The following is a 26,829-nucleotide window of genomic DNA, read 5'->3' as shown; positions in this document are numbered from 1 at the left end:
CAGCAAGGACGGGGCCTGAGCTGGCTCACGCTCTCCATCTCGGCCCCAGAAAAGCTAGCTGCTGAGAGTGACCCCAAAGGCCAAACAGGGCATTGCGAGATTTCCCTCCAGCTGGGCCAGGAGACCAGTGGCATCTCCACTCCACAAGGTCACAGAACGAGCAGGCGTGAGATTTAAAAATAAAGAACCCGGGCAGCATCTAAAAGAGGTTCAAATGAATATACAGTAAGAATATACAGTGAATCCAGAGGGAACACTTCTAGGCCCCGATCTCCCTCCCTGGGTAACAGTATATTTAAGGCACCGCCAAAATGGAGTAGGAAAGGCCAGGATCCAGAAGCCCTACAGCTCCTGTGATTCCTGCTGGGTGACAGGGGTTGGTTTCTCAAGCTCTCTGGGCCTCAGTATGGTCACCTGTAAAAAGTGAACCATGACTGGGTCAAGAGCAGTTGAGAGCACCTGTGAGACGGTGCACATCCACCCACCCCCCCCCACCCCCATACATCTAAACAGCCACATGCAACCATCACGCTGGAGGGATCGCCGATGATCAGCGCCGGTCAGCCAAACAAGTGCTTCCGGTTCCATGCAGCTCAGAGAAGAAGGGACCGCCCAGTGCATGCAGTTGGAGGAACTGAGTCTACACTCCATTCCCACTAGGCCTCCGCCTTCCAGGCACAATCATCCCCACCTCACAGAGGGCTGCCTCCCTGCAGGACGCCTGGTGGGTCCGCCTTTCAGCTGCAGGACTCCTGAAAACCATCCAGAAGGGGTCACCACTGCCTGTGCCTCGGCTCCTGGACCAGTAACGCCACCAGCAATAGAGAAATGAGGAAGGGGAAGAAGCCAACATCTTGGGAAGAACACCCTTCATCCTCAGCCCGCAGACTCCCAAGCGCCCACTAGTGGCCAGCCCCGTGCCCTGGCCATACTTTCCAATGCTCCCAACCACCAGAGAAAGTTCTGGAGCCTCAGCAGGAGCAGAGCCCATGGTCCTCGCGTGACGCCAGCAAAACATGCGCTCAGAATCACATTGTATCCCAGACACAAAGGACAGAAAGCGTAAAGGTCCCCATTCTCCCATTCGGTGAGTCCACTAGCCATCCAGACCGCCCGGTGGTAAGCTGTAGCCACCAAAAAGTTCTTTCTTGTACCGAAGTGAAACGTATCTCTTCCAAACGCTTAGCCCCCAGCTCCGGTCGTATCCCCTTTAATAATCTCCTCCTCTCAAGACAGAACTTGAGGTCAAGAAGTGGCGGCTCTGCTCCCCCATCCATCCCACACCACAGGTTCTCTTTTCCAAGACCGACATTCCCCCAGGTAATCGCTACATGTGACAATGACTTCTATTTCCTTCCCTTCCTTCAAATACATTTGGAAGCGTTGTAATCAAGAGCAAGGTAGGGGCGCCTGGACGGCTCCGTTGGCTAAGCGTCCGACTTCAGCTCAGGTCGTGATCTCACAGCTCATGAGTTCAAGCCACGAGTTGGGCTCTGCGCCGACAGCTCCGAGCCTGGAGCCTGCTTGGGATTCTGTGTCTTCCTCTCTCTGCCCCTCCCCCACTGCTAGCTCGCTCTCTCTCTCTCTCTCTCTCAAAAAATAAACATTAAAAAAAAAAAAAAAGATCAAGGTGAACAAGGAGTCTAGGGTTTGGGCCCATCCTAGAACCCTGCAGCCCTGGGAGTCACCGTGTGGAAAGGTAGGAAGCAGTACCCGTTCCACTGGGTAGCTCAAGCTTTGCGTGGAAAGCCACCCCCAACTGCTGGGCACCCTGCAGACTGCACCGTCTGTCCACGTGGATGGGGAATACCTCCTCCCCGGTGAAGGTCAGAAAAGCCATGACAGTAACACCCCACCCGCATGCAGGTGAGGCTGTGTTCAAGGTCCACCCCCAGGCCCTGAGAAGGGTCTTGTGGAAGTAGTTTACCAAACCAACTACATCAGCCACTGCCGATTCCCCACCAAGTCCTAAGGTCAACCTGCAAGACGGCCAGCGGGCGGCCGCCAAGACAATACACCGTGGCTCACGTTGTGACTGTTTTCCTACAAGTAAAGCACAGAAAGAGAAATGGGGTCTGACTGAGCCAATGTTCAGACAGAGGATGTTCTTAATAATTTTAGATACATGTTGAGGTCCAAAAATAGATTTTTCTCCTCCAAGCCAAGCTCATATGCAGTAGCTTTTCTCAGGAGTATTTTTGTATAACTACAAGGCTCTCTTACAACCCTGGAACATAACAATGAACGAAGGAGAACCAAGGAATAACTTTACCACTTTCTCTTTTTAACAGAGGAGACTATTGAGAACCCCTTGGTCCCAACAGGAAGCCAGTTCTCCTCCCCTCCCCTTCTTGTTCTGAGTCCCCTCCCAACCCCCCACCTCCATATACACTCTGTTTCCCACAGGGGGTGGGGTCTCTGGTGGCCCACCTCAGACTCGGAGAGACCTCAGCACTCACACCGATAGGGCTCGTTATGGCAGACAAAGCACATTTGTTGGCTTCTCTTCCTAAGTCCCGTGACGTCGATGTGAAAATCCCAATTTCATAGATGGGCATTTAAAGGACACACCCAGGGGCTGTTGGGCGGCTCAGTCGGTTAAGCGTCCAACTTCAGCCTAGGTCGTGGATGTCACGGTTCATGAGTTCCAGCCCCACGTCGGGCTCTGTGCTGACAGCTCAGAGCCTGGAGCCTGCTTCAGATTCTGTGTCTCCCTCTCTCTCTGCCCCTCTTCCTTTCGTGCTCTGTCTCTCTTTCTTTCTCAAAAATAAACATTTAAAAAATAATAAATAAATAAATAAATAAATAAATAAATAAATAAATAAAGGACACGCCCAAGGTCACAGAGCCGCTAGGTTCTAGAGTGGGCCCCATAGCTTCAGACTCCTTGTCCACATTGCTCTTTGGACTGTATACCCCACAACACAACCGGATGGGTTTGAGGGAAGGGAAGGAACTAGAAGTCACGGTGGTCATCTTTAACCTGCATCTAAAATCCAGCTAAATTAACTAGGACTGTTTTCCCCAGAAAAGAAAAGACTTATATTGGGATTGTAACAGATGACATTATTGACTCAAATTCTCCTCCCCTTCTTGTCTTCCTCACAGGAAAGAAGTAGAATATATTTTTCCACCCCTGAACCCTGGGACATAACATGGCCAATGGTGTGAGATGAGGGCAATAGCGTCCTGCTTCAAAGACTAGATTCACAAGCCAAGAATGCCACTTGGTCTCCGGTCCCTGAGAAGAGCGTGCGTGGGCCAGCCTGCCCGTCCCCAGGAGGAGCATGGGAGATACAGGGAGCGGAGCCGCCCCCGCTAAGATGTCTGCCAAGACCAGTTAAAGGCAGGGCCCCCAGCCAACCTGGGGCAAAGTCTCCCTAACAATTAAATGGGTGCAGGCTGTCTGGGCACACTATGGTCAGTAGCTCCATCTCTGGAAGGTTTGGTACGGGGGAGGCTCTCAGAGATGCTGTCAGGAAATGCCTACGTTGGGGCAGAAGTTGGACCATACCAGTCGTTCCAGGCTTTGGGATTTTAGGTATGAGCAAAGTTACTCTCAAGAGTTTGGAAACCAGCATGGGGCTGCTACATTTTTTACTCTTCTGAGCAAAGGCAATATATAAAAATAACTACTGCTTACTTGTCACCACCAATTCATAAAAGATGATGGAACATTTGAACACTGAAACTGAGGAAAGGCTATCATCTTAGAACACGACTCAGTCCTCTCCAAGCAAAGGCGGTCGGCCACCCTCCATACATGAGCCTTTTTCTTCCATTCTGTCACAGATCAAATAAAAACTCTGTCACTAAATAGCTCCGGTCTGTGTATTAGCAACTTTCTCACATACTTTATGATAGAACTGTCAAAAAAACATGAAATCAGTTACATAAATTACGAGACCTAAATCATGGCTCTGTTTGTCCTGTTACAATATAAAAATTACGTTTTTTCCATCAGGAGAGAAAATAAAGCTAGAGATCAATCGGAGTCCCTGTGTCATGCCTTCTCTGCTGGCTGCCACCAGCACGCAGGGCCCCTGCAAAGCCCCATTCCACAGAACTCCTGAGCTGCACCACACAGGTGCCTGAGACGCTACCGTTGTGTTTCCATGATCCCAATGGATAAATGAAAAGGAAAACAATGATTCAAGCTCTCTTAGGGCTACAGGGACACAAAACTGGGAGTGACAGGCAGGGCATCCCCCAGGACCGGCTTCGAGGACGTGTCGCTCAGTCACCTGTGAATGTTGACTCCCTTCTTTCTGGGCCATAAAGAGCCTCTCCATCCTTCTGTTGGATAAGTGGAGGCCTGGAGAAGGAAGGCGTCTACAAGCAGATGGCTCTAGCTTAACCTCACTCATCAGACCCTGAGGGGCCCCACACACCCACCAGGGCCCAGTGCACAGAAGCAATGGCTGTTCATGGGGACCAGAAAGACTGGGATCTAAACTGACACTTCACTTCCACCGTCTTCTATTCTTTCTATGGACACTTACTATGGCAAGCATCCAGGGAAAATGAATAAGGTCCTTAGTTTCACAGGCTTATGTTGAGGGAGGAGAATACACAAAAGCAAACAACAAGATAAATATCAATTGGGTGAGCATTCTTTTTTTTTTTTAATGTTTATTTATTTTTCTGAGAGAGAGAGAGACAGAGAGGGGGAGAGGGAGACCGAGAATCTGTGCCAACAAAGCAGAGCCCGACATGGGGCTCAAACTCACAAATAGTGAGATCATGACCTAAGCTGAAATCAAGAGTCAGATGCTTAACTGACTGAGCCACCCAGGAGTCCTGAGGGAGCACTCTTAAAGAGATAAGTGTAGTAAAGTGAGAGAAATTGACAAAGGCTGCTCTAGGTAAGGATTCAGGAAAGGGCCTTTTGGGAAAAGGGGATATTTGCGATGAGAAATAAGAATGCATCATCCATGCAAAAAAAGCTAGGAAATGAGCAATACCAAATAGATTAAAAGCAAGTGCAAAGGGCCTGGGGTAGAAAATGGCTTGTCTGAAGAAGAAAAATGCCAGAGCTGTGGAAGCAAGGTGGACAAGGGGAGAATTGTGGTATAAGGCTGAGGCAGGAAGCAAGACCCATCATCTGGGGACCTGCAGGCCCCAGCATGAAGTTTGAAGTTCATTGCAAGTATAAAGGGAAGTAAGCAATGGGTATTAAGCAGGGGAGTGACAGGATCTGACTTATATTTAAAATATTCTCAGGACGCTGTGTGAATGATAAATTGTAGAGGGGTCAGAGTGAAACAGGCAGACCACTGAAGATACTCTTGCATGAACTGGATGGTGCCTCTGTGACCTTTATGACCTGGGACAGTCCCTGAAAAATGCTACAGTTCACCCCATCTGTAATGTTGTGACTGCCTATACTTAGGAGTTCACAAGCTCTTTAGGCTCTTGAAGATGGGGATGAAAGCGTACGTGGCCTTGCTCGCCCCTGCATGATGTCTGCATGATTTCACTCCAGCTGCCTTTCCTGGAGCTGGAGCCATGCCCACAGCTTGCCTGTGAGGGCCTCCCTAGTAGCCCTTGAGATCCCACGGTCTCTAGTGCCCATCATGACACTGGGGTCATCTCTACATCCGGATGGAATTGAGAACACATGGAAGCTGGCCAGGAAGCAGGTTGGCAATTCACACCGCAAGAGGGCACACAGGCCAAGGGGAGGTTGGCCAAGCTCCCAGGAAGCAGGCAGAAGTGCAACAAAGGCAGGTAAGGGTCTGATGGATGCTAACTGTGGCAGGTGAGATCAATTCTGACCAGAGGCGCCCTCAGGCAAACCTCAGCTCAGTGCTGACAAGGGAAGGAAGACTCGGGGAGCAAGGCCAGGAGACAACTCATCCAGAGAAACCTGACAGTCTGGCCAGGCTGCTGGAGAATATGAGACCACATGGAGCAGAGAGGAGATGTCTCGGTCAAGTCTATCCCGGATAAACCAGCACCCAGGAGACCAGCCTGCTGTCTGGGGACACACAAGCAAGCTCAGCTCAGATCATCTGAGCCTGGCCCATTCCAGAAGAACTGCCTAGTTGATTCAGAAACTTATGAATAAATCGGGGTGCCTGGGTGGCTCATTCGGTTAAGCATCCGACTTCGGCTCAGGTCACAATCTCATGGCTTACGGGTTCCAGCCCAGCATCGGGCTCTGTGCTGACAGTTCAGAGGCTGGAGCCTGCTTCAGATTCTGTCTCCCGATCTCTCTCTGTCCCTCCACTACTCGTGCACTCTCTCTCTCAAAAATAAACAAACATTTAAAAAAAAGTATGAATAAATAATAAATGCTTATTTGTTTTCAACTACTGAGTTTTGGGGTGATTTGTTATGTAGCAACAGCTAACTGATACAGAAGAGTCTGATGGCCAGTAGCCACTCTTATTTCACTGTAGCAAGTCTCTGCTGAAATCACAATCCTGTTTCCCTGTCTGAGGCCTCTACAGGTTCAGATCACTGGACGGGGTCGTGAGCTTGAGATGTGTTCTTGAACCTCACCAGTCTGTTGGTGACATTATGAAAATGTCCTCCCTGACCTGGACCTGTCTCCTTATCTGTAAAATGAGGAATGAGACACTTCCAGGGAGGCTTCCAGCTCTCATGTTCTATGCTTGGGTGACCCTGACCTCTTCATTCAGCCATTCTGTCATCTCAGCAACAAGTACTTGTTCAGAACCTGCTGTGTGCCAGCCTATGGCCGGGATCTGGGATGCAGGCTTAGACAACGAGATGTGGGCCCTGCCTACCAGGAGCTCACGGTGCAGTGAGAGCTCACGGAGAGCTCACGCTTGGATGTATAGAGAAGACACCTCTGAGGACGCCCCGATGGTCAAGGAGTCTGTGAGTAAAAGCAGTGAGCAAGATCGTGATCATCCCTCCCCAGCAGAGAGAGAGGAACGCACATTAGAAATCCCTGGTGCCTTCCGTGTCCTGGACCCCTGCTCGTACATGTCTGCCTTGGTCCCTGAGGGCCTTGATGAAGGCCACCCAGTAATTCAGCTCAGGCCCTGGGGAAATCACAACCTGTGGCTTGAACGCAGCACATTCAATGAGCAAACAGAGGACAGCCACGGGACCTCTCTCCACTCCACTCTCACCCAGGCGACGCAGGACAGCCAATCCTTAACCCTGGGAGACCGGCCAGTCTTTGTGGGGGTAGCATGAAAGTAGCAGAGTCCAAAGTCCTCCACTAGCCCTGATGACCGCAGTCCTTCAGGACCTCCTGCCAACCCCAGAGAGAGGTGGACACGTGGAAATTATCCACCCCAGGGGCCCGGAAAGCCATCCTACCATGGAACCAGGGGGCGATGGATTTGGTGTTCCTCTCAAAGCCGGCTCGGCGAGGCAGCTGCTCCTCCTTAAACCAGCGGACTATGACTTCCCTGGAGACAGGTCTCCGTGGGCGCTCCCAAGTCCTGCTGAGAAGACAGCAGGGATGTGGAAAGTCAGGGAGGGAGGGGGAGGGGACCAGAAGAGCGGGGAGAAGGAGGAGGAGGGAAGAGGAAGGGAGAGGAGGGGAGAGGAGGGGAGAGGAGGGGAGAGGAGGGGAGAGGAGGGGGGGGGCCGCTATGAGATGAATAAGCACGATGCCCACACTCACGCCTGTGGAGACAATTAAGTGAGTCCAGGTGCTTAAAGGCACTTTGCAGATTATAACGTACCAACTGTTATTACTTTTCCCCAAAGAGAACTGTTGTCACTTGGTTCGAAAAAAAGCCACACAGGTGGGAATGAAAAAGAGGACAGGAGGAGATGTCTGAGAGAAAGAAAAGGCATTTTCCCGGCCGCTCATAGGCCTCCCGCCTGTGGCCGCCGTGTGTCAGATGAGTGTCTACAAGGCTATTCTTTAAGGGCACTGTTGGCAATAACCAAAGATTTCAAACAACTCTAATGTCCACCAGTAGTTTTTGATAATTAACTTCTAGCACATCTATGGAGTAGAATACGACATAACTATAAAAAAGGAAACTAGGAGCACCTGGGTGGCTGAGTGGGTTAAGGGTCTGACTCTGGCTTCTGGCTCAGATCATGATCCCAGGGTCACGGGATCAAGCCCTACATCGGATCTGCACTGACAGAATGGAGCCTACTTGGGATTCTCTCCCTCCCTCTCTCTGTGTCCCTCCCTCATCATGCTCTCTCTCTCTCTCTCTCTCTCTCTGTCTCTCTCACTGAAAGGAAGGAAGGAAGGAAGGAAGGAAGGAAGGAAGGAAGGAAGGAAGGAAGGAAGAAAGAAAGAAAGAAAGAAAGAAAGAAAGAAAGAAAGAAAGAAAGAAAGAAAGAAAACTAAATAGGGGCACGGGATGGCTCAGTCAGGGGAGCATGTGACTCTTCATCTCCAGGTTGTGAGTTTGAGCCCCATGTTGGGTGTAGAGATTACTTAAAAATATTTTTAAAAAAGAAAACTAAATAAAAATAAATGAATAGCTAAGAATTGATGTGAAAAGCAGAGCCATGTATACAGCATGCAACCTTTTCTTATAAAAAAAAAAGAGAGAGAGAGACTGGGCTAGGACTTTTTACGACTTTTCACGTCAGCAACTACATGACAGAAGTGGGCAGGCACACAGAAACTAAGAACAGTGCTCCCACCCACGGGGCACGGGAAAACCAAGTAGGTGGAGGCAGGAATGGAAGTCTGTCTTTTTCCATATTTCTTTTTAAACTTCCTGGCTTGTGAATCATAAATGACAAGGGAGGGAGGGAGGAAGGAAAGGAAGGAAAAGAGAAATGCAGACGTGGTCAGATCTCCCTAGATGGCGGGGAGAGGGAGAAGGGGGTTATGAATAATCCTAAATCCCAATTAAAGCAAAACTCAGACAAGCCACTGTCATTTGGGAGTGAATGGACTGTCCTGCAAGTTAATTGTGGTTCGGGGAAGCAGCAAACACTCACTGTCCACCCTCACCGGGGCAGGAGCTGCTCAGCAGTGATGGACGTGCGGGGACCAACCTTGGGGCTGGTCTAAGGAGACGCTCCAGGCAACCTCTTGACCGTGGGTCTGGCGAGCATGGGCAGTCACTTAAGTGTCCTTGCCAAAGCACTCCTGAGATGACCCCCCTGCACTCAAGCACACTCACCTGCAAACCCGGTATCAGAACCCAGGATGCACCAGCACCACCTGCGGTTAGAAACAGCAGCCAACACTGGTTTCCAAGCTGCTGGACCATATTTAACCCATTTGAGGTCTTATATTACAAGTTCTTAACCCGGTATCTATAGACCCTGAAGAGCTTGAAATTATATGCAGACATTTTGGGGTATGTTCATATGCACATTTTGGAAGCAAGACTGTACACAGCTTTCTTTAGATTCTCAAAGGAATCCTAGACCCAAAATGTTAAGACTCCCAGAACTCCGGGGCTACTAGAAATCTCCGACCAGACTCCTCACTGTCCCCTCCTGCCCCATTATGCAGACTGAGACACTGAGTCCCATAGCGGGGAAATGACTAGCTCCAAATTTCACAGCAGTTGGAGCAGAGACAGGACTGGATCCTCCAGCCACACTGCATTTGCAGAGTCCCCCAGACCCACCTGACAGGTATGGCAAGGGGTGGCGGTGGCCCTGGGCCGGGAAGGTGGTGGTCAAGTCTGGCCTCCTGCTCCTGGCTCTGGCCAAGCTCTTGGAACATGGAGCTGAGGCCAGCGACGGTGCCCTTCTGGATGGCCCGGAGTGAGTGGCGCCGGTACTCGTCCCTGGCGCGCTGGGCTCTGCGACTCCTCTCTTCATCAGCAGCCTTGGACCGGCGCACTGCAAAGGGGTAGAGAGTATGTTTACCCAGACCTGCAGCCCAGGCTGTACACTGAGCAAGTCAGGACTGGGCCCAGAGCCCTGGGAGTCACCCAGAGTCCCACGATTCACCTGGATTCACCTACATGGGCTGCATGGAGGTTCAGAGCTTGGAAACGGCAGGGCAGGCCCAGCCCTGGCCAGCAGCCCGGGCTTGCCTGTCCCTGTGGAGGTAGAAACACTCGTGACACTTCAGGGTCATCTGCCTGTTCCTATGGCTCTGTTCCAGAACAAGCAAGCAAACTTTGGATGGAAATACACATCTCTCTACGTATTTCCTTCCGGGAGTACCCTGCTTAGAGCAGCTTCTCAAACCATGTGCCCACCTGCCCAGCCTCAAGGGCACCTGTCAAGGTGGTCAGCATCTCCAAATAGCACTACCATCACCCACATTGATTGTAGCTTTCTCTGTGCCAAGCCCTGGGTTCTATGCTTTGCCTGCGATATCTCATTATAGACACTTCCCCCAACCACCCAGGGAAGGGGGCCCATCACAATTTCTACACCAGAAACCCAGCCTCCACGGCACCTGGGTGGCTCAGCCAGTGAAGCAGCCGACTTCAGCTCAGGTCGGGATCTCACGGTTCATGAGCTCAAGCCCCACGTCGGGCTCTGTGCTGACAGCTCTGAGCCTGGAGCCTGCTTAGGATTCTGTGTCTCCCTCTCTCTCTGCCCCTCCCCCACTCATGCTAGGACAGTAACTTGCCGGGCTGGGTCAATGGCCAAGCCAGGAACCATCCTTTCTGCTACCACAGGGTGAGTTGTTAGAAACACTGGCGTCCCGGTCCTGGTGCCCCTTCTCTGGTTTGCAGTGGCCTTGACAGCTGACGAGTGTGTTGGCGAGAAGATCCTCTGGGAGCTCTGTCACTCCCAGAGGCCCCTCTCTCCAGCTTTCCAGGCTTTTGTGTTCCTCCAGGCAGGGCACTGTCTCAGCCAAGTGGCCTTGGAAAGACATCTGTGTGTTGCTGCTTCTAACACTCACAAGGGAGTCCTAGAGCTGGGAAAATGCCAAGAGAGGGAACAAAACCGGTTGGAGGCAAGGTGTGGAATTCAAGCTAATTCTTTTGTAGTCTGAATGCATCCTGTCAGGTCCCTATCTGCCTCTAACATCTAGTTCTTTCTGCAGAGAACTCTTAGGACTGGCCGTGTCCTAATTGTGCATGACTGGTAATTGAGTGGGCCTGAGAAGGTCACCTTCCCCTCCTAGAGTAAAATCTTACCCATAATCTACTTCTATTCCAATCATTCCACGCATATGTAGCCAACACCTACAACCTGCCAACGTCAGAGAACTGTGTTCTGTTAGTGCCTGGAGGACACAAGACAAATAAGCCCTTGTCCTGAAAGGCAGCACTTCTAAATTTGTCTCTCAACTTGTCAAAGACCCTTTCTTGAAATAAAACATTACCCCAGGGGCGCCTGGGTGGCTCAGTCTGTTGAGCGTCCGACTTCAGCTCAGGTCACGATCTTGCGGTTTGTGAGTTCGAACCCCACGTCGGGCTCTGTGCTGACGGCTCGGAGCCTGGAGCCTGCTTCGGATTCTGTGTCTCCCCCTCTCTCTGCCCCTCCCCAGCTCACGCTCTGTCTCTCACTGTCTATCAAAAATAAATAAATGTCAAAAAAAAACCCAAAAACACAAAAAACAACCTTGCCCCAGATCCGAAGAAGGGCACATCAAGTCTGTCTGTCTCTCAGAAGGTATTTATGGAAGTGGAGATCACATGCAGAGGATCCAGTAGGCCAAGTCCCATAAGGTCAGGTGGGGAATTTCTTCTGCTCTACTCATGGCTATCGTCCAGTGCCTACAATACATACGTGCCAGCCAACAGACAACGCCTATTCTTGGCCGACTGTCTCCAGTTAAGGATTTAACTCTGAGCTGGGCGCAGACATAACAGAGACCGGACCCTCAAGGTGCTACCTGGGAAAACAAGATAAATATCTCTAACACAATGAAGTCTGGGACAAATAAAGCATTGTCAGGGTTTAGGGACAGCAGCGCTCATATTCTGCGAGAAAGCCAACAGCCATCACAGGAGAGGAAGCATCTGGGAAGATCAACAGGAGTTTTCCAGAGAAAGAAGCCATCCCAGGGAGAATCCTAGGTTTGGTGCCCAGCTGGCTCATCTGTAAGTTCCGGATACCAGGAACACCATGATGCCTGCCTTGCATTGCCGTGGGAGGGTCAAACAAGGCCAGGGTGCCCAGGCGTGGGCTTTGCAGCCACTAGCCAGCAAAAGAAACACAGACAGTGGTGCCCTACAAAAGCCAGCGACCTTTGAGAGCTTACAGCCCCACACAGACAGCGACACTCAGTGACAGACAAGTTGCAGAAGGAAGTCATAGGCAACCTAGGAAGATGGGCTTTTGGGACTCAGCCAGGTGAGGCCCAGAGCCATTCGACACACAGAGACTAAAGTCAGCCTCCTAAGGGCCAGCTCAAGCCTGCCATTGTCTTCCTCAAAGCCTTCAGGGGCTCCCACTGGACACAGGATAAAGGACAAATTCCCCTCCCCAGCCCTTAAGAAGTGTCCCGCCTGCCCCACTTTCTTTCCCAGCCTGATGGTTTCTGAGCTCCTCCCCATTCTTCACTGGGCTGCACTGGGCTTCCCATGCTCTGCAGACACTGTCCTGCTCGGCTGTGCTCAGCCAGCTCAGACCAACTGTGATGAACACACAGCCAGGGCAGCACAGAAAGGCCAAGGCACTGACAGCTTTCAGGGGTGAAGACGTGGCCAAAGCCACAAGCAGGAAGCAAGTGGGAGCTCTGCCTTGGCCTTGGCAAAGCCAACCCCGGGCAGCAAGAAAAGGGATTATGGAAAAGGGACCGGAGTGGAGTCACACAGGGTCAAGGGCAGCTCCAAAACAACTTTCTTGGTTTGTTTTATTTTTTCTCTCCTTACGTTCCTGTTTTGTCTTTGAGATATAATTGACCTATAACAATGCGTGTGTTTAAGGCATACAACGTGCTGATTTGACACATTTATATATTGTAATTGTAATGATGGCCACGATACCGTTAGCTAACCCCTCCAACACCTCTCATAATCATTTCTTTCTTGTGGTCAGAACATTCCAGATCTAGTCTCTTAGCAGCTCTCACGTGTATAACACAGCACTGTTCATTGGAGCTGCTGTGCTGTGCACTAGATCTCCAGAACTTACTCATCTTCTAGGTGCCAGTTTGTGCCCTTTCACCATCATCTCCCCCAGTCCTTGCCCCCTCCCAGCCAGCCCCTGGTAACCATCATTCTAGTTGTTTCTAGGAGTTTCGCTTTTTTTGATTCAACACATACATAAGCAATATCATCATGTAGTATTTGTCTTTCTCTGTCTGACTAATCTCTCTTAGCATATTATCCTCAAGGTCCAACCATGTTGTTGCAAATGGCAAGATTTCCTTCTTTCTTATGGACGGTATTGATAGTATTTCTGTGTGTGTGTGTGTGTGTGTGTGTGTACAGAGAGTGTGTGTATACATATTGTGTCTACACACACACACACACACACACACACACACACACACACACACGTTCTTTATCCACTCTTCCACTGACAGACACTTGGGTTGTTTCCATATCTTGGCTATTGTGAGTAATGATGCAATAAACATGGGAGTGCAGGTATCTCTTCAACAGCTTGTTTTCATTTCCTTTGGATGTATACCCAGAAGTGGGATTGCTGGATCATGGGGTATTTCTATTTTTAAGTGTCTGAGGAAGTTCACTGTTCTCCACAGTGGCTGCACCAATTTACGTTCCCACCAACGGCATACACCGGTTCCCTTTTCTGCACATCCTTGGCACGCTCCACCTGGCTTCCCTAAGAAAATTCCAGAACGGCCCTGGGCCTCAGTTTCCACCTCTGTCAAAATGAGAACGACACGAACGTCTGCCTCACGGAGTTGTCACGGAGAGTAAATGAAACATATAAAAACACTATAAACTATGAAGTGTCCTGGAAAAGCGATGTCTGACTAAATCAGGCCCCTGGCTTTGATCCTTTCTTCAAATCTCTCAAAGCCTGAGTCTGGAGCCAGGGTGCCTAGATTCAGATCCCAGCTTCACTTACCAGCTGTGTGACATGGGACCAGTTACTTAATCGCCCTGGGCCTACCTTCCTTCATAAGTTAAACGGAGATAATAACAGTCCCTACCTCATAACGTTGTCATGAGGATCCAGAGACCTCATAAGGTAAGCCACTTAAAACCATGTCAGGTACATATTAAACACTATGGTTCAGTATTAGCTAAAATGTTTCTTTTCATCAGCCCCGGAATTGCCAGATCCAAAACCGAGTTCCTGGCCAGTCCAGGAGGGGGCACCCTTGCTGGCCCATCATGGGGAGTCCTCTCTGGGTCAAGCAGCTTACCATAAATTCCACTTTGAACTCCTGGGGGATTGCTTCAGTTCCTTCTCAGAATCAGGAATGAATTCAGACAGAAAACCCTCAGCCAGAACCCACGGGGTATTTTTCTTCTAACCCAGTGAAAATAACTCAAACTCACCTGAGGAGCCACAGGCATTTTCCGCCCTGAGCCAGCAAGTATCAGACTCTCCCCGTGGCCTGGCAGACCCACTGCAGAGGTGAGGACCCACACCAAGATACCTGCTTCTTCCTCCCACAGCCCATGTCCCAGCCCAAGGTGACGCCCCATGGGCCTGGCCAACAGGCACTGCGAGGCCTGCACTGCACACAGAACAAAGGGTGACCATGGCCATTCTTACTTCCAAGGTAAGATCCATGGTCTCCTTTCTCCTTCTGCTAATGGGAAACTGAGGCTCATGTCACAGTAACACTGTATGGATGGCTGGAACAGTGTGAAAACACTGAGGACTTCAGGAGAAAGGCTGAATTGAGATATCAAACAATAGACTAACCACAATAAGACACCACTTCACACGCATCAGGGTAGCTCTTTTGTTTTTAATTTTTTTAGTTAGAAAAAAACAGTAAACAAGTGTTGGCAAGGATATGGAGAGAGTGGAACCTTTGTGCATTGTTGGTGGAAATGAAAAATGGTGCAGCTGCTGTGGAAAATGGTATAGCAGGTCCAGAAAAATTAAACGTACAATTGCCATACAATCTTCCGGATATATACCCAAAAGAATTGAAAGTAGGGGTTGAAACAAATTTTTGTACAGCAATATTCATAGAAGCATGATTCACAATAGCCAGAAGGTGGAAACAACCCAAATGTTCACCAAAGGACAAAGAGATAACCGAAGTATGGTATGTGTGTGTTTGTGTGTATATACATATATGCATATATATATATATATACATATATACATATATATATATATATATATATATATATGCAGTGGAATATTATTCAGCCTTTAAAAAGAAGCGAATTCCTTGGGATGCCTGAGGGTCCGACTTTGGCTCAGGTAATGATCTCATGGTTTGTGAGTTTGAGCCCCACATCAGGCTCTGTGCTGACAGCTCAGAGCCTGGAGCCTGCTTCTAGTTCTGTGTCTCCTTCTCTCTCTGCCCCTCCCCTGCTCACACTCTGTCTCTCTCTCTCTCTCTAAAATAAATAATAAAACATTTTTTAAAAAAATTTTTTAAAAGAAGGGAATTCCAATACCTGCTACAATGTGGACGAATCTTTAAGACATTATGCTAAGTGAATAAGCCAGACACAAAAGGACATCATATGATTCCACTGATATTCCACGCACGGTACTTACAATAGTTAAATACACAGCAAAAAGGAGAATGTTGGTATCCAGGGGTTGGGGGCAAAGAAAGTGAGGCTCACCCCCAGCTAAACGTGGCCAAGGGAAGAAGACCTCTCTCCACCCTGACTCAAGTCTTCTGAGGTCACCACCCACCATGTCCTGCTGACGATTCTTGATGGCTGCCAACAGTGACCCCCTGTGGCCACCAGAAGTAATTTCAGGGGTTCCTTAAGGCCAGGGTAAACCTGGGGATGACTCTGCTTTGGGACAAAAGAAAGCCCCCAGGGATTCTTGAGCAATTCAAGAGAAGAGAGAACCCCAAGCAGGATATGAATCAGGCATGTGGAGACTCAGGCTGGCACTATTCTAAGTTGTAAAACCAAAAACATTTGGCGCTCAGAGCATGAAGAACAGCTCTAACTGGTTACATCCAAAGAGACATTGCATAATTTCCCATCCCATGAGTAGATAGGACAGGCCCTTCTTCTGTGTTATCCTTTCCTTCCAGCCCCACCCCATCTCCAGACCGCACTGCATCTCCTCAAACCCCTGCGGGTTCTGCCTGTCTCAAGCACACACCAGTTTAGAATCACCCACATGAAACCCAGACTCCAGAGCAGTCTCCTTTCTATGGGCAAAGAGAAGGGAACCAACGTAATTGGACTCCATACTGGGCCTGAGCACACAGTTTCTCCCTCAGTTCTGACCACACCCTGGCAAGGGGGGAGCCAAGCAGAGCACAGATTGTGTGTTAAGGGTCACACCAGAATCACACGGTTCAAGGAGGGAGGAGAGGGGTAAAGAAGAACACAGCTCCAATTTTTGGAAAGTGTATCATTCACCAAGTCATGCTGGCTTGTCTCGAAATCTCTGGGCAGCTAGACATCACCTAACTCCACATGCCTGCAAGTTCACAGTTGAGACATAATTAAATGAATGTCTGCCTGGAATATTCAGAGCTTCTCAGAAGCCAGAGCCTGCTCTGCTATTTGAACTGAACAACTAACTTCGTATTCTGGTGATACTAAAGGAAACAATGCCCTTTTTCCTCTAACTTGGAGAATTTAATTTAGGTGTTTTATCAAAAACTGCTGCTCCCAGGAGATTAATGGCCCACTATAATCTCTCATATTAAATTAATTGAGTGCAGAACGGCTTTGCTGGTTTTGAATGACAGGCTCCAGAGTTTAGCGCATCATTCTTCAAGAAAGCATAAAACAGGGAACCAAAATCAGGGGACCTGAATTATCACCTTTCCTCTGTCTTTTGGAGGGTTTTCCATTTTCCGCTGCCTCGCTGTACATTAATTAGCAATCAGGCAGCACTTGAGCCAGAGAATCTCCTGTCTCCGTCCCCAAGGAAACACCAGCCCAGCCCATAACGGTCCACCTCATCGTGTCACTACCAGAAGAAAAACGCTCCTGAGTGACACATCCTCCCTCTCCCTTTACCCTCCCAACAAGCCTCAACTCAACACGGATGCCCCCACTGTACAAAACAGAAACTGAGCAACTGAGCACGAACTTGGTCCACAGTCACCCTAGCCAGTGGCAGGGCTGGGGTGGGGCTCCCAGTCCAGGGCTCCTCCCCCTCCCACACTAGAGTAGCCTCATGTGACTTCACCCTGTAACTGTTCACCGTAACCATATTTTCAGTATAAACCTTTGTCCCGCCTTCTTGTTTCTCCCCTCTCTTCTTCCGTTCTGAATCTAAATGAATTGTTCTTTAGCTCTTGCCTATCTTCCCTTTCTAGCCTCATTCTCGTCATTGTTCACCAGGAACCCCAGGCTGCAGCCAATTCGGAACATGTGCCATGCCCTATGAACACGATGATGACCTTGCTTTTGCTCAGTGCTGCTCCCTCTGCTGTGATGCCCTTCCCTGCCTTCTTTACCTCTCCGTTTTTCCCAAACCAAATGCCATTTCCTCCATGGAAGCCTTTCCAAATGCTCTATACACCGCGATCAAGTGGGATGTATTCTGGGATGCAAGGATGGCTCAATAGCGGCAAATCAATAACTCTGACACACCACAGTAACAAAAAGAAGAATAAAAATCACATGATCATCTCAGTAGATGCAGAAAACGCATTTCACAAAACTCAGCATCTTTTCATGATAAACACTCTCAAGAAATTGGGGATAGAAAGAATGTACCTCATAATAAAAGCCATATATGACAAGCCCATAACTAACCTCATAAGCCCCAGTGTATGGTTGAAAGCTTTTGGTCTAAGATCAGAAGCAAGACAAGAATGCCCACTGTCACCACTTTTATTCACCATAATGCTGGAAGTTCTAGCCAGAATAATTAGGCAAGAAAAAAATAATAAAAGGCATCCAAATCAGAAAGGAAGAAGTACAACTCTCTCTGTTTGCAGGGGCATGACCTTGCACATAGAAAACCCTAATAATTTTACCCAAAAATTGTTAGAACTAATAAACAAATTAAAATGGCGGGATACAAAATCAACATACAAATGTCAGTTGTGTTTCTATGCACTAACGGTGAATCAGCAAAAAAATAATAATAAAACAACCCCATTTGCAATAGCATCAGGGTGCAGGAAACAGGCAATGGGGATTAAGGAGGGCACTTGTTGGGATGAGCACTGGGTGTTGTATGTAAGTGATGAATCACTAAATTCTACACCTGAAACTAATATTACACTATATGTTAACTAACTGGAATTTAAATAAAAGCTTGGAAAGAAAAAAAAAAAAGAACACAATACTAGAAATAAATTTAACCAAGGGGGCAAAAGACCTGTACACTAAAAACTATACGACATTGAGGAAAGAAATTGAAGAAGACACAAACAAATGGAAAGATTTATCCTGTGTTCATAGACTGGAAGAATTAATATTGTTAAAATAAATATACTACTCAGAGCAATGTACAGATTCAAAACAATCCCTATTAAAATTCCAATGGCATTTTTCACAGAAATAGAAAAAAATAACCCTAAAATTCGTATGGAACCACAAAAGATTTCAATAGCTAAAGCAATCTTCAGCAAGAAGAACAAAGCCAGAAGTATCTCACTTCATGATTTCAAATTATATTACAAAGCTATAGTAATCAAAACAGTATAGTACTGACATAAAAAGACACACAGGCCAATGGAAAAGAATGTAGAGTTCACAAATAAACTTATGCATATATACTCAACTAATTTTCAACAAAGGCACTAAGAATCCATAATGGGCAAGGATAGTCTCTTTAATAAAAGGTGCAGGGAAAAGTGGACAGCTACTAGAAAAGGATGAAATTGAACCTTTATCTCACAGGATACACAAAAATCACCCCAAAATGGATTAAAAGCTTAAATGTAAGACCTGAAACTGTAAAACACCTGGAAGAAAACCTAGGAAAAAAGTTCCTTGACATTGGTCTTGGCGATGATATTTTGGATATGACACCAAAAGCAAAATTAAACAGGTGGGATTACATCCATTCGAAAAGCTTCTGCACAGCAAAGGAAGCCATCAACAAAATTAAAAGGCGGCCTGTGGAATAGGCAAAAATCTTTGTAAACCACACACCTAATAAGGGGTTAATATCCAAGATATATAGGAACCCATGCAACTCGATTAGCCAAAACAAATAACCCAATTTAAAAATAGGCAAAGGACCTGAACAGATATTTTTTTCAAAAGGATATTCAGATGGCCAACAGGTACGTGAAAAAGTGCTCAACATCATTAATCACCAGGGAAATGCAAATCAAATGACACAATGAGGTGTCACCTCACACCTGTTAGAATGTCTATTATCAAAAAGACCAGGGGTGCCTAGGTGGCTCAGTTAAGCAGGCGACTTCATCTCAGGTCATGATCTCATGGTTTGTGAGTTCGAGCCCCGCGTCAGGCTCTGCATTGACAGCTCAGAGCCTGGAGCCTGCTTCAGATTCAGTATCTCCCTCTCTCTCCGCCCCCCACCCTGCCCCATTCATGCTCTGTCTCTCAAAAAATAAATAAACGGGGACATCTGGCTGGCTCACTCGGTTAAGCGTCCGACTTTGGCTCAGGTCATAATCTCGTACTTTGTGAGTTCAAGTCCCACATCAGGCTCTGGGCTGACAGCGTGGAGCCTGGACCCTGCTTTGGACTCTGTGTCTCCCTCTCTCTATGCCCTTCCCCAGCACTCACTCTCTCTCAAAAATAAATAAACATTAAAAATTAAAAAAAAATGAATAAACGTTTAAAAAATTAAAGAAAAAAGACAAAAGATACCAAGCATTGGCAAAGATGGGAAGAAACTAGCACCCTCATATACTGCTTGTGGAAATGTAAAACGGTACAGTCACTTTGGAAAACAGTATGGCAGTTACTCTAAATGCTAAACATAGTTACCATATGACCTAGAAATTCCACTCCCAAGAGAACGGAAAAATATGTGCACACAAAAACCCACCAATGTTCACAGCAACATTAGTCATAATAGCCAAAAAGTAGAAACAACCCAAAGGTCCATCAGCTAACAAATGGATAAACAACATGGTGGCACATGCCTACATTCCAATTTTATTCCACCACAAAAAGGAATGAAGTACTGACCCAAACTACAACATGGCTGGACTTGAAAGCATGCTGAATGAAAGCGGTCGGACACAGAAGGCCACGTAATGCGTGATTCAATTTATATGAAATATCTGTAATAGGCGAAGGCATAAGGACAGAAATTACATCAGTGGTTTCCAGAGGCATGGCAAGAGAAGGAATAACCAATGTGTACAGACTTTCTCTTTGCAGTGACGAAATATTCTGGAACTAATAGTGGTGAAGGCTGCACAACGTAGCGAGTATACTAAAAGCCACTGAACTGTACACCTTAGGACGGTGAATTTTATGTCATGTGAATTGTATTTCAATTTTTTTAAGGTCTGTTTGAGGACTCTGGCTTGTGGTTGAGAAAAGCTGGAGGACCAGAGGGCTGGCGAGTAGAAGTCACCCCACATCTCCGCTCTCCCTGCTGCGGCCCTGGTTCCAATCATCTCCAACGTGTACCCCGGCAACAGCCTCCTCCCTCCTCCCTCTCACTCCCAAGCCCACTTCTGGATGCTTCCCACTGTCCACCTGCATGAGCCATGCCTTTTTATTTTCCATAGTTTTTGAAGTTTTCACACCTGAGCCCAGAGAGACTGCCCCTCCCAGAGTTAGCCAAGTCCCAAAGATACTAAAGGGCTCACGTGCAAGTGTGCCTTTGTAAACCAGCCAATCAAATCACAATCACAATCAGTGATTTGTAAACCAGCCAATCAAAAACCTACATCCCAACCATTTCCTTTATCTAGTTCTTATACTCTGGGTCACTATCCACATGCCCCCATCACCCCGGGGCCAGGTGTCAGGCAACCAGAGACAGCCCCTATGCCCCAGAGACTGCAGAAATTATTCAAGCCCGCCAATCCTAAACCTGCTTACCCTGCCTGGCCCTCCCTTTCCCAAGCAAACCACAGCAAGGGCTCTGGCCCATACTGTCCCCTGGCTCCCACGGCCTCCTGACTGGCCCCAGGCCTTCCCCACGTAGCCCCGCCCCCTCAAGTAAAAACTTCCTCCTGCAAGATCCACATCGCCACATCTGCATGTGACACCAGACCTGATTCAAACGAACCCCGAGCACATACTGAAACACCACCTTGCAAATCTGGTCCCGCCTTCCCTCTCCCACCTAACTTCTCGCCACCGACGGCCTCCAAGCCTTTTCGCCACCCCCGTACATCTCCACCCGCCTGAGCACCCCACACTCCGGTCATCATGCCTTTACACCTGCTGGGGTCTCCATCTCCTGCGCCCTCTCCCTCCTCCACTTGTTTGCCTCAGTTGTTCCTGTGCCCCCCATCAAGCTCCACTCCGTAACGCTGCATCTGGAAGCCCGCCAGGATCCCCACTCTCTGTTCCAGCAGTACGTGCTACTTTCCCCGTCCAAGCCCGTCGCCTGTGAGTCTGGCCCATGAGTCCCTCCAAGATAAGCACCATGAACCCTCATTCCTGAATGCCCAGGGCTTGGCCAGTGAAGTACTGGTGGCTCAGTAAATGTAGGGTTTTGTTTTTTAGTGTAAGAAATCTCCCCCCTAGGCAGAGAGCCCTTACCCTCTGGGTCCCCGGCAGGGCCGCGCGCGTGGGTGGGCCCGGCTAAAGTCGTGTGGGCCGCGCGCCCGAGCGAACCGGAAGGAGGACGGAGCACAGACACATGTGGGAGGAGGGTGGGCGGGGAGGCAGGCCTGAGTACTCACGCTGCTCCTCCCACTCGCGCTCCTCCTTCTCGCTGGCGTGGCTCTGCAGCTGGGCCTGCTTCAGGGTCCAGTAGAGTTCCTTCGCCCTCTGCTCTTCCTGGAGGCGAATCTGCTCCTCTCCCCGCTTCCGCTCCTCTTCCTCTTTCCTCTAAAATATCATGGGGACAGAGGGGCGTGAGGTCACGAGAGAGAAGCGCCCCTGGGCGGCTGAGCGGGGCTGAGCCCTCGCGCGGCGGGGCGGGGTGGGTCGGCCCGGCAGGTGGTGTGGCGGCTCAGTTTCCGGCTCTGACGCATGAAATGGCAACAGTTCGTTCGGCCTAATCCAGGCAGCGGGAAGGATCAAATGGGTAAAAACACATGGAACAATGTGTAGACTCTAAAGCTTTCTGCAAAGAAAAGGGGACGCTGGGCCATCTTGCATTGTGGGGGGAAAGGCGAGTAAGTACCCGTCTTCCTGGGGGCCAGTGAAGCAGGATAGGACCATGTCCTAACCTTATGTCCGAATAAGGTATTTCAGAGACAAGCAGGGTTGCCCCACTTCTGCAATTGTTGTCCCTCTTTTAATCTCCAAAAGGGCTGTGTGTGTGTGTGTGTGTGTGTGTGTGTGTGTATTTTCCTCTACCTTTGGTCAAACGTGCATTATATGCCAAAGGCTCATTTAAAAAACCAGCCAGCCTATGGGGTGCCTGGGTGGCTCAGTCGGTTAAGCATCTGACTTCCACTAGGGTCATGATGTCACGGTTTCTGAGTTCAATCCCCACCTTAGTCTCTGTGCTGACAGCTCAGAGCCTGGAGCCTGCGTCTCCCTCTTTCTCTCTCTCTCCCCTCCTCTGCTCACGCTCTGTCTCTCTCTGTCTTTCAAAAATAAACATACATACATACATAAATGGAATAAAACCACCAAGTCTCAGGGCGCCTGGGGGTGGCTCAGTTGGTTAAGCATACGACTTCGGCTCAGGTCATGATCCCATTGCTTGTGGGTTCGAGTCCTGCATCCGGCTCTGTGCTGATAGCTCACAGCTACGAGCCTGGAGCCTGCTCCGGATTCTGTCTCGGTCTTTTTGCCCCTCCCCCTCTCAAGCTGTCTTTGTCCTCTCTCTCTCTCTCTCTCAAATATACATTAAAAAAAATTTTTTAATACAATAAAAACCGGCAAGTCTCCAAACCACTTCACCCCAACCTACCCCACCCTTCCCCAGTGCCCAGAGGCCACCATTCTCCCTTATTTTGCCTGCTCCTTCGTGTGGTTACATCTCCGTCTGCCTAATGCGGCTAATATTTTGATGTATCAATTCTAGGCATTAAACTACTGCCTTTCATTTTTGCTTCATGACTATTTAGCACTAATGTTTCTCACACAGGTACACACCCGCACTTTCCCTCTCTTCATCCTCACAATGTCGACATCGCTCTCTGTGGTGAAATCAATGGGTCAGACTAAATATGGCTCACCGCAAAGCCAGACTGGGGCGCCGTGATGTTCTTTAGCCTTCTAACACAATCTCTGAAACGTGGGTATATGTCTCACAACCTACAATCTGCCTTTTTCATGGGCAACGGTTTTTTCTTTCTTCTTAACATGGTGATTGACAAGTCGTTACGTAACTAATAATGGCATCTTATATTTAGTAAAACATGGTAGTATGATGGCTGTTTCTTTCCTGAGTTTATAATTGTTTTATCCTGAAGTTGAATATTGAGTTTTCCCAAACTTCTCTAAGACCTGTGGTAGATCTTTCTCTGTGTTTATTATTTTTTAAAGATTTTTTAAAATGTTTATTTATTTGAGACAGAGAGAGAGAGAGCACTAGTTAGGGAGGGGCAGAGGATCTGAAGCAGGCTCTTTGCTGACAGCAGAGGGCCTGATGCGGGGCTTGAACTCACGAACCGTGAGATCATGACCTGAGCCGAAGCCAGACGCTTATCCGACTGAGCCACCCAGGTGCCCCACTGTGTTTATTATTATAACAGATAAACAGCAGTTATTATTTTTCCAGGATCATCACTGCCCCCAGATGCCAGCCTCCCTTTTTCTCCCAACTCAACTGGTTGTTACCGGAGTCTCCTGTCTGTCCACCCACCAGGGACTCATTTCTCAGCCCTCCCTGAGTTGAAGCTCTTGTTTCTTTGTTCCTTGTTCTTTTTCTAGCCACTTCGTCATTTGGCAGCAACAGGCCTTCTCAGCTATGGACGCACAGAGAGACACTCACTGAGTCTTAGCTGAAAACATCTATATGCTGCCCTCAGATATAACAGCTCATTTGGCTGAGCATAGAATTTAATTAAAAATCATTTTCCTAAAGCAGAATTTAGAAGACTTTACCTCCTAGCATCCAGGACTGCCACTCGGATTCTCAATCTTCTGCATGAGATATTAATTTTTCTCTTTATCGCTGACATTCTGAACGTAGTTACATGATGTGCCTTGGTGGCGATTTTCTTTCATTGACTGTGCCAGGCACTCAGGTAACTTTCTGCCTGAAGTCTCAGATCTTTCCAGTCTAATACACCTTGGCTTAAAATTTCTTGGATAATTTCTTCTCCTCTCACTGTTTTTCTTTCTAGAACTCCTGTTTGTCAAATGCTGGACTCCTTGACTTTATCCTCTTGGTGCCTTATCATTTCTCTCTTATTTTCCGTCCCCTGTCTTTGCTGTTCTACTTCCTGGTTGATGTCACTGACTTTCTTGTCTAAATCTGCTACTACATTTTTTATTTCAAGCACTGCATTTGTAATCCCCAAGCCCTCCTTCTTATTCTTTGGTCGTTCTTTTTGGCTTCATTGCACCCTGTTCTTGTTTCATCCCTGTTATGAGTGTAATGTTTCATCTCTGAGGATGTTAGAGCTTTTTCTCCCCTATATTCTGATTTCGATCTATTTCCTCTGGTTTTTTTTTTTATTTTCTTTAAAGTGTGTTTTATGTGATGCTTGTCATTCGTGTTGGAGGCTTTCCTCAGATGTCTGATGTTTCCTGGCTGCCTATTCATATTCAAGAGAGAAAAATAACTACACAGAGACTCAGAGTATATAGACGGGACTTCTTTGAGAGGTGGGCTCCACTCTAGGATGAATGGACAAGGAATCAGCCATTTCGCCGGGGAACGCTCAAGTATCTAGAAGTCCTTTCTCGGAGATTATCCTACCTGAGTGATGTCTGACCACCAGCATACCAGAAGTCTGTGGGGGAGGCAGGCTGCAAGCAGGACAGCCCTTAGACCCTAACAAGCAGAACCCATGGCCCACACCTCACATTTCATAGGAACACCATGCTTTGAAATGTCTTCTTTGCAAACATCCCTCTCAGGTCCCCCCCCCCCAGGAATGGCCACAGAGTCCTCCCAGGATTGGCAGGGGCAGCAGTGGACTCCAGGTAAGGTACTCCAAGTCCAGACCGGCTCCTGCATGAGCCCTAGTCTCCGTTTCTCCCCCTCGGTGCTCTCTGACCCTTCCTTCGTGAAAGGTGTTAACCATATGCCCCATAGGGGCTCCAGGATTCATTTATGGAGGCATCCTGGAGCCTGATGGCCAGGCCATGGTTCCAGGAGGGTGACCTGGCAAGCAGATGAAACCTGCCAGCTAGCATGGTATTTTTTTTTTTTTAATGTTTATTTATTTATTTATTTATTTATTTTTGAGAGAGAGAGAGTAAGAGAGAAGGAGGGGCAGAGAGAGAGGAGAATTCCAAGCAGGCTCTGCACTGTCAGTACAGAGCCGGATGTGGGGCTTGATCCCACGAACTGTGAGATCATGACTTTAGCCAAAATCAAGAGTTGGACACTTAATTGACTGAGCCACCCAGGTGCCCGCAGCACCATACTTTCATCACAGGATCGCATGCGATTAGGTCACCAGAACAGAGCTAACAGGCTGATTTTATGTGGCTCAAGTTAATAGTTTATTATAAACAAAGACACCATGCAGAAATACCTGCGGCCCTGTGCATCCGAGGGGAACCCTGGCTGCAGGTCCCACTGCACATGTTCAGACCTTTACCGTTTCCCATCTGCCCCGGGCCTGCTGTCTCCACTCTGCCTGACACACTGAGCTCTGGACCCCTGCCAGCGCCCCATCTCCTTCCGCTTGGAGGGAAGAATGGAGCAGCCTGGAAGAAATGGATGAAAATGGGGACATGGGGGTCCAGCCACACCACAGAGAAACTGAGCCAGTCTAGGCTCCCCTCGCCATAGTCCCTGGTGCCTCCGGGTCCTGAGCCCATGTGGATCCAGACCAATACAGCTCACCTACTCACGCTCTTCCTGCTGGCACCCCACTGAACCCCTCCCCACTCCCCCTCCCGCAACCAAACTCTGGTGAATTTTTTCTCATCTGTTCTCTCTTCTCGTCTTCTATCTCCTTGTGCTTTAGAACTTCCTCGGTCCTTTGCTACTATTTCAATGGATCAACAAGAGAAAAAAAAAAGATAACTGAGTTTTAATCCCTCATTAATAAAGACAAAGTTTTTTGTTTCTTCTGAAATGATATAGATTAAGGTTTTTCCACTAATTCAAATCCATTTTTTAATCCTAAAGAATAAAATTTCCACTTCCAAATGAGCCACTCTCAAGGGTTGGGAATTAGGGCTAAAGAAGGCAAGTGGCTTCATGTAGTCACTCACCAAACACAAAGCACCTAGAGGCTCAGGCCGGCATCGGGCTGTGGGCTCTGGGGACACAGCCATGGGCATGACGCACACAGGCCCCACCCTCAGAGCTCACCTTCCAGTGCGTGAAACACACCAGACAAATAAAAATCAGGAAAGGCCAGAGAATAATAAACAGTGTGCAAAGAATTAAAACAGGGTAAGTGACAGAATTTAGGAAGCTACTTTAGGCTGTGTGACCAGAAGCCCTCCTAGGAGGGACAATGTGATCTGATAACCGAACAATAAGGAAGAATATTGGTAAGTAAGTACTGGGGAAAAGAAATTTCCGGGCAGAGAAAAACCACACACACAATAGGGCCAGCATTGCAAATGGGTTTGCCATGTTTGAGTACAGAATCATCTACCGTGTTTGAAAGAAGAGAAGTGAAAATGCTATCTTTGATGAGTTCCCTGCCGTTAGCAGCAGGATGCGTGTGCCTGGGCTTCAGGGCAAGTTCAG

The 26,829-nt window shown here is 48.3% G+C and overlaps 1 protein-coding gene across 1 annotated transcript in view; it reads right to left on the bottom strand.

The window, feature by feature from the left end:
- Nucleotides 1-26,829, bottom strand: part of SH2D4B (SH2 domain containing 4B) — a 61,938-nt gene that overhangs the window by 23,609 nt on the left and 11,500 nt on the right. Inside the window, exons 3-5 of the mRNA XM_040485589.1 lie at nucleotides 21,728-21,875; nucleotides 9,546-9,762; nucleotides 7,300-7,424 (exon numbers count right to left, since the gene is read on the bottom strand). Of these exons, the coding sequence (XP_040341523.1) occupies nucleotides 7,300-7,424; nucleotides 9,546-9,762; nucleotides 21,728-21,875 (490 nt within the window). The remainder of the gene's footprint in view (nucleotides 1-7,299; nucleotides 7,425-9,545; nucleotides 9,763-21,727; nucleotides 21,876-26,829) is intronic.

Source organism: Herpailurus yagouaroundi, unplaced genomic scaffold (assembly GCF_014898765.1).
Source record: "Herpailurus yagouaroundi ecotype Mexico unplaced genomic scaffold, PumYag 163, whole genome shotgun sequence".
NCBI lineage: Eukaryota > Metazoa > Chordata > Mammalia > Carnivora > Felidae > Herpailurus > Herpailurus yagouaroundi.
Note: the sequence above shows the minus strand (reverse complement) of the source record. Positions and strands in the feature narration are given on the sequence as shown.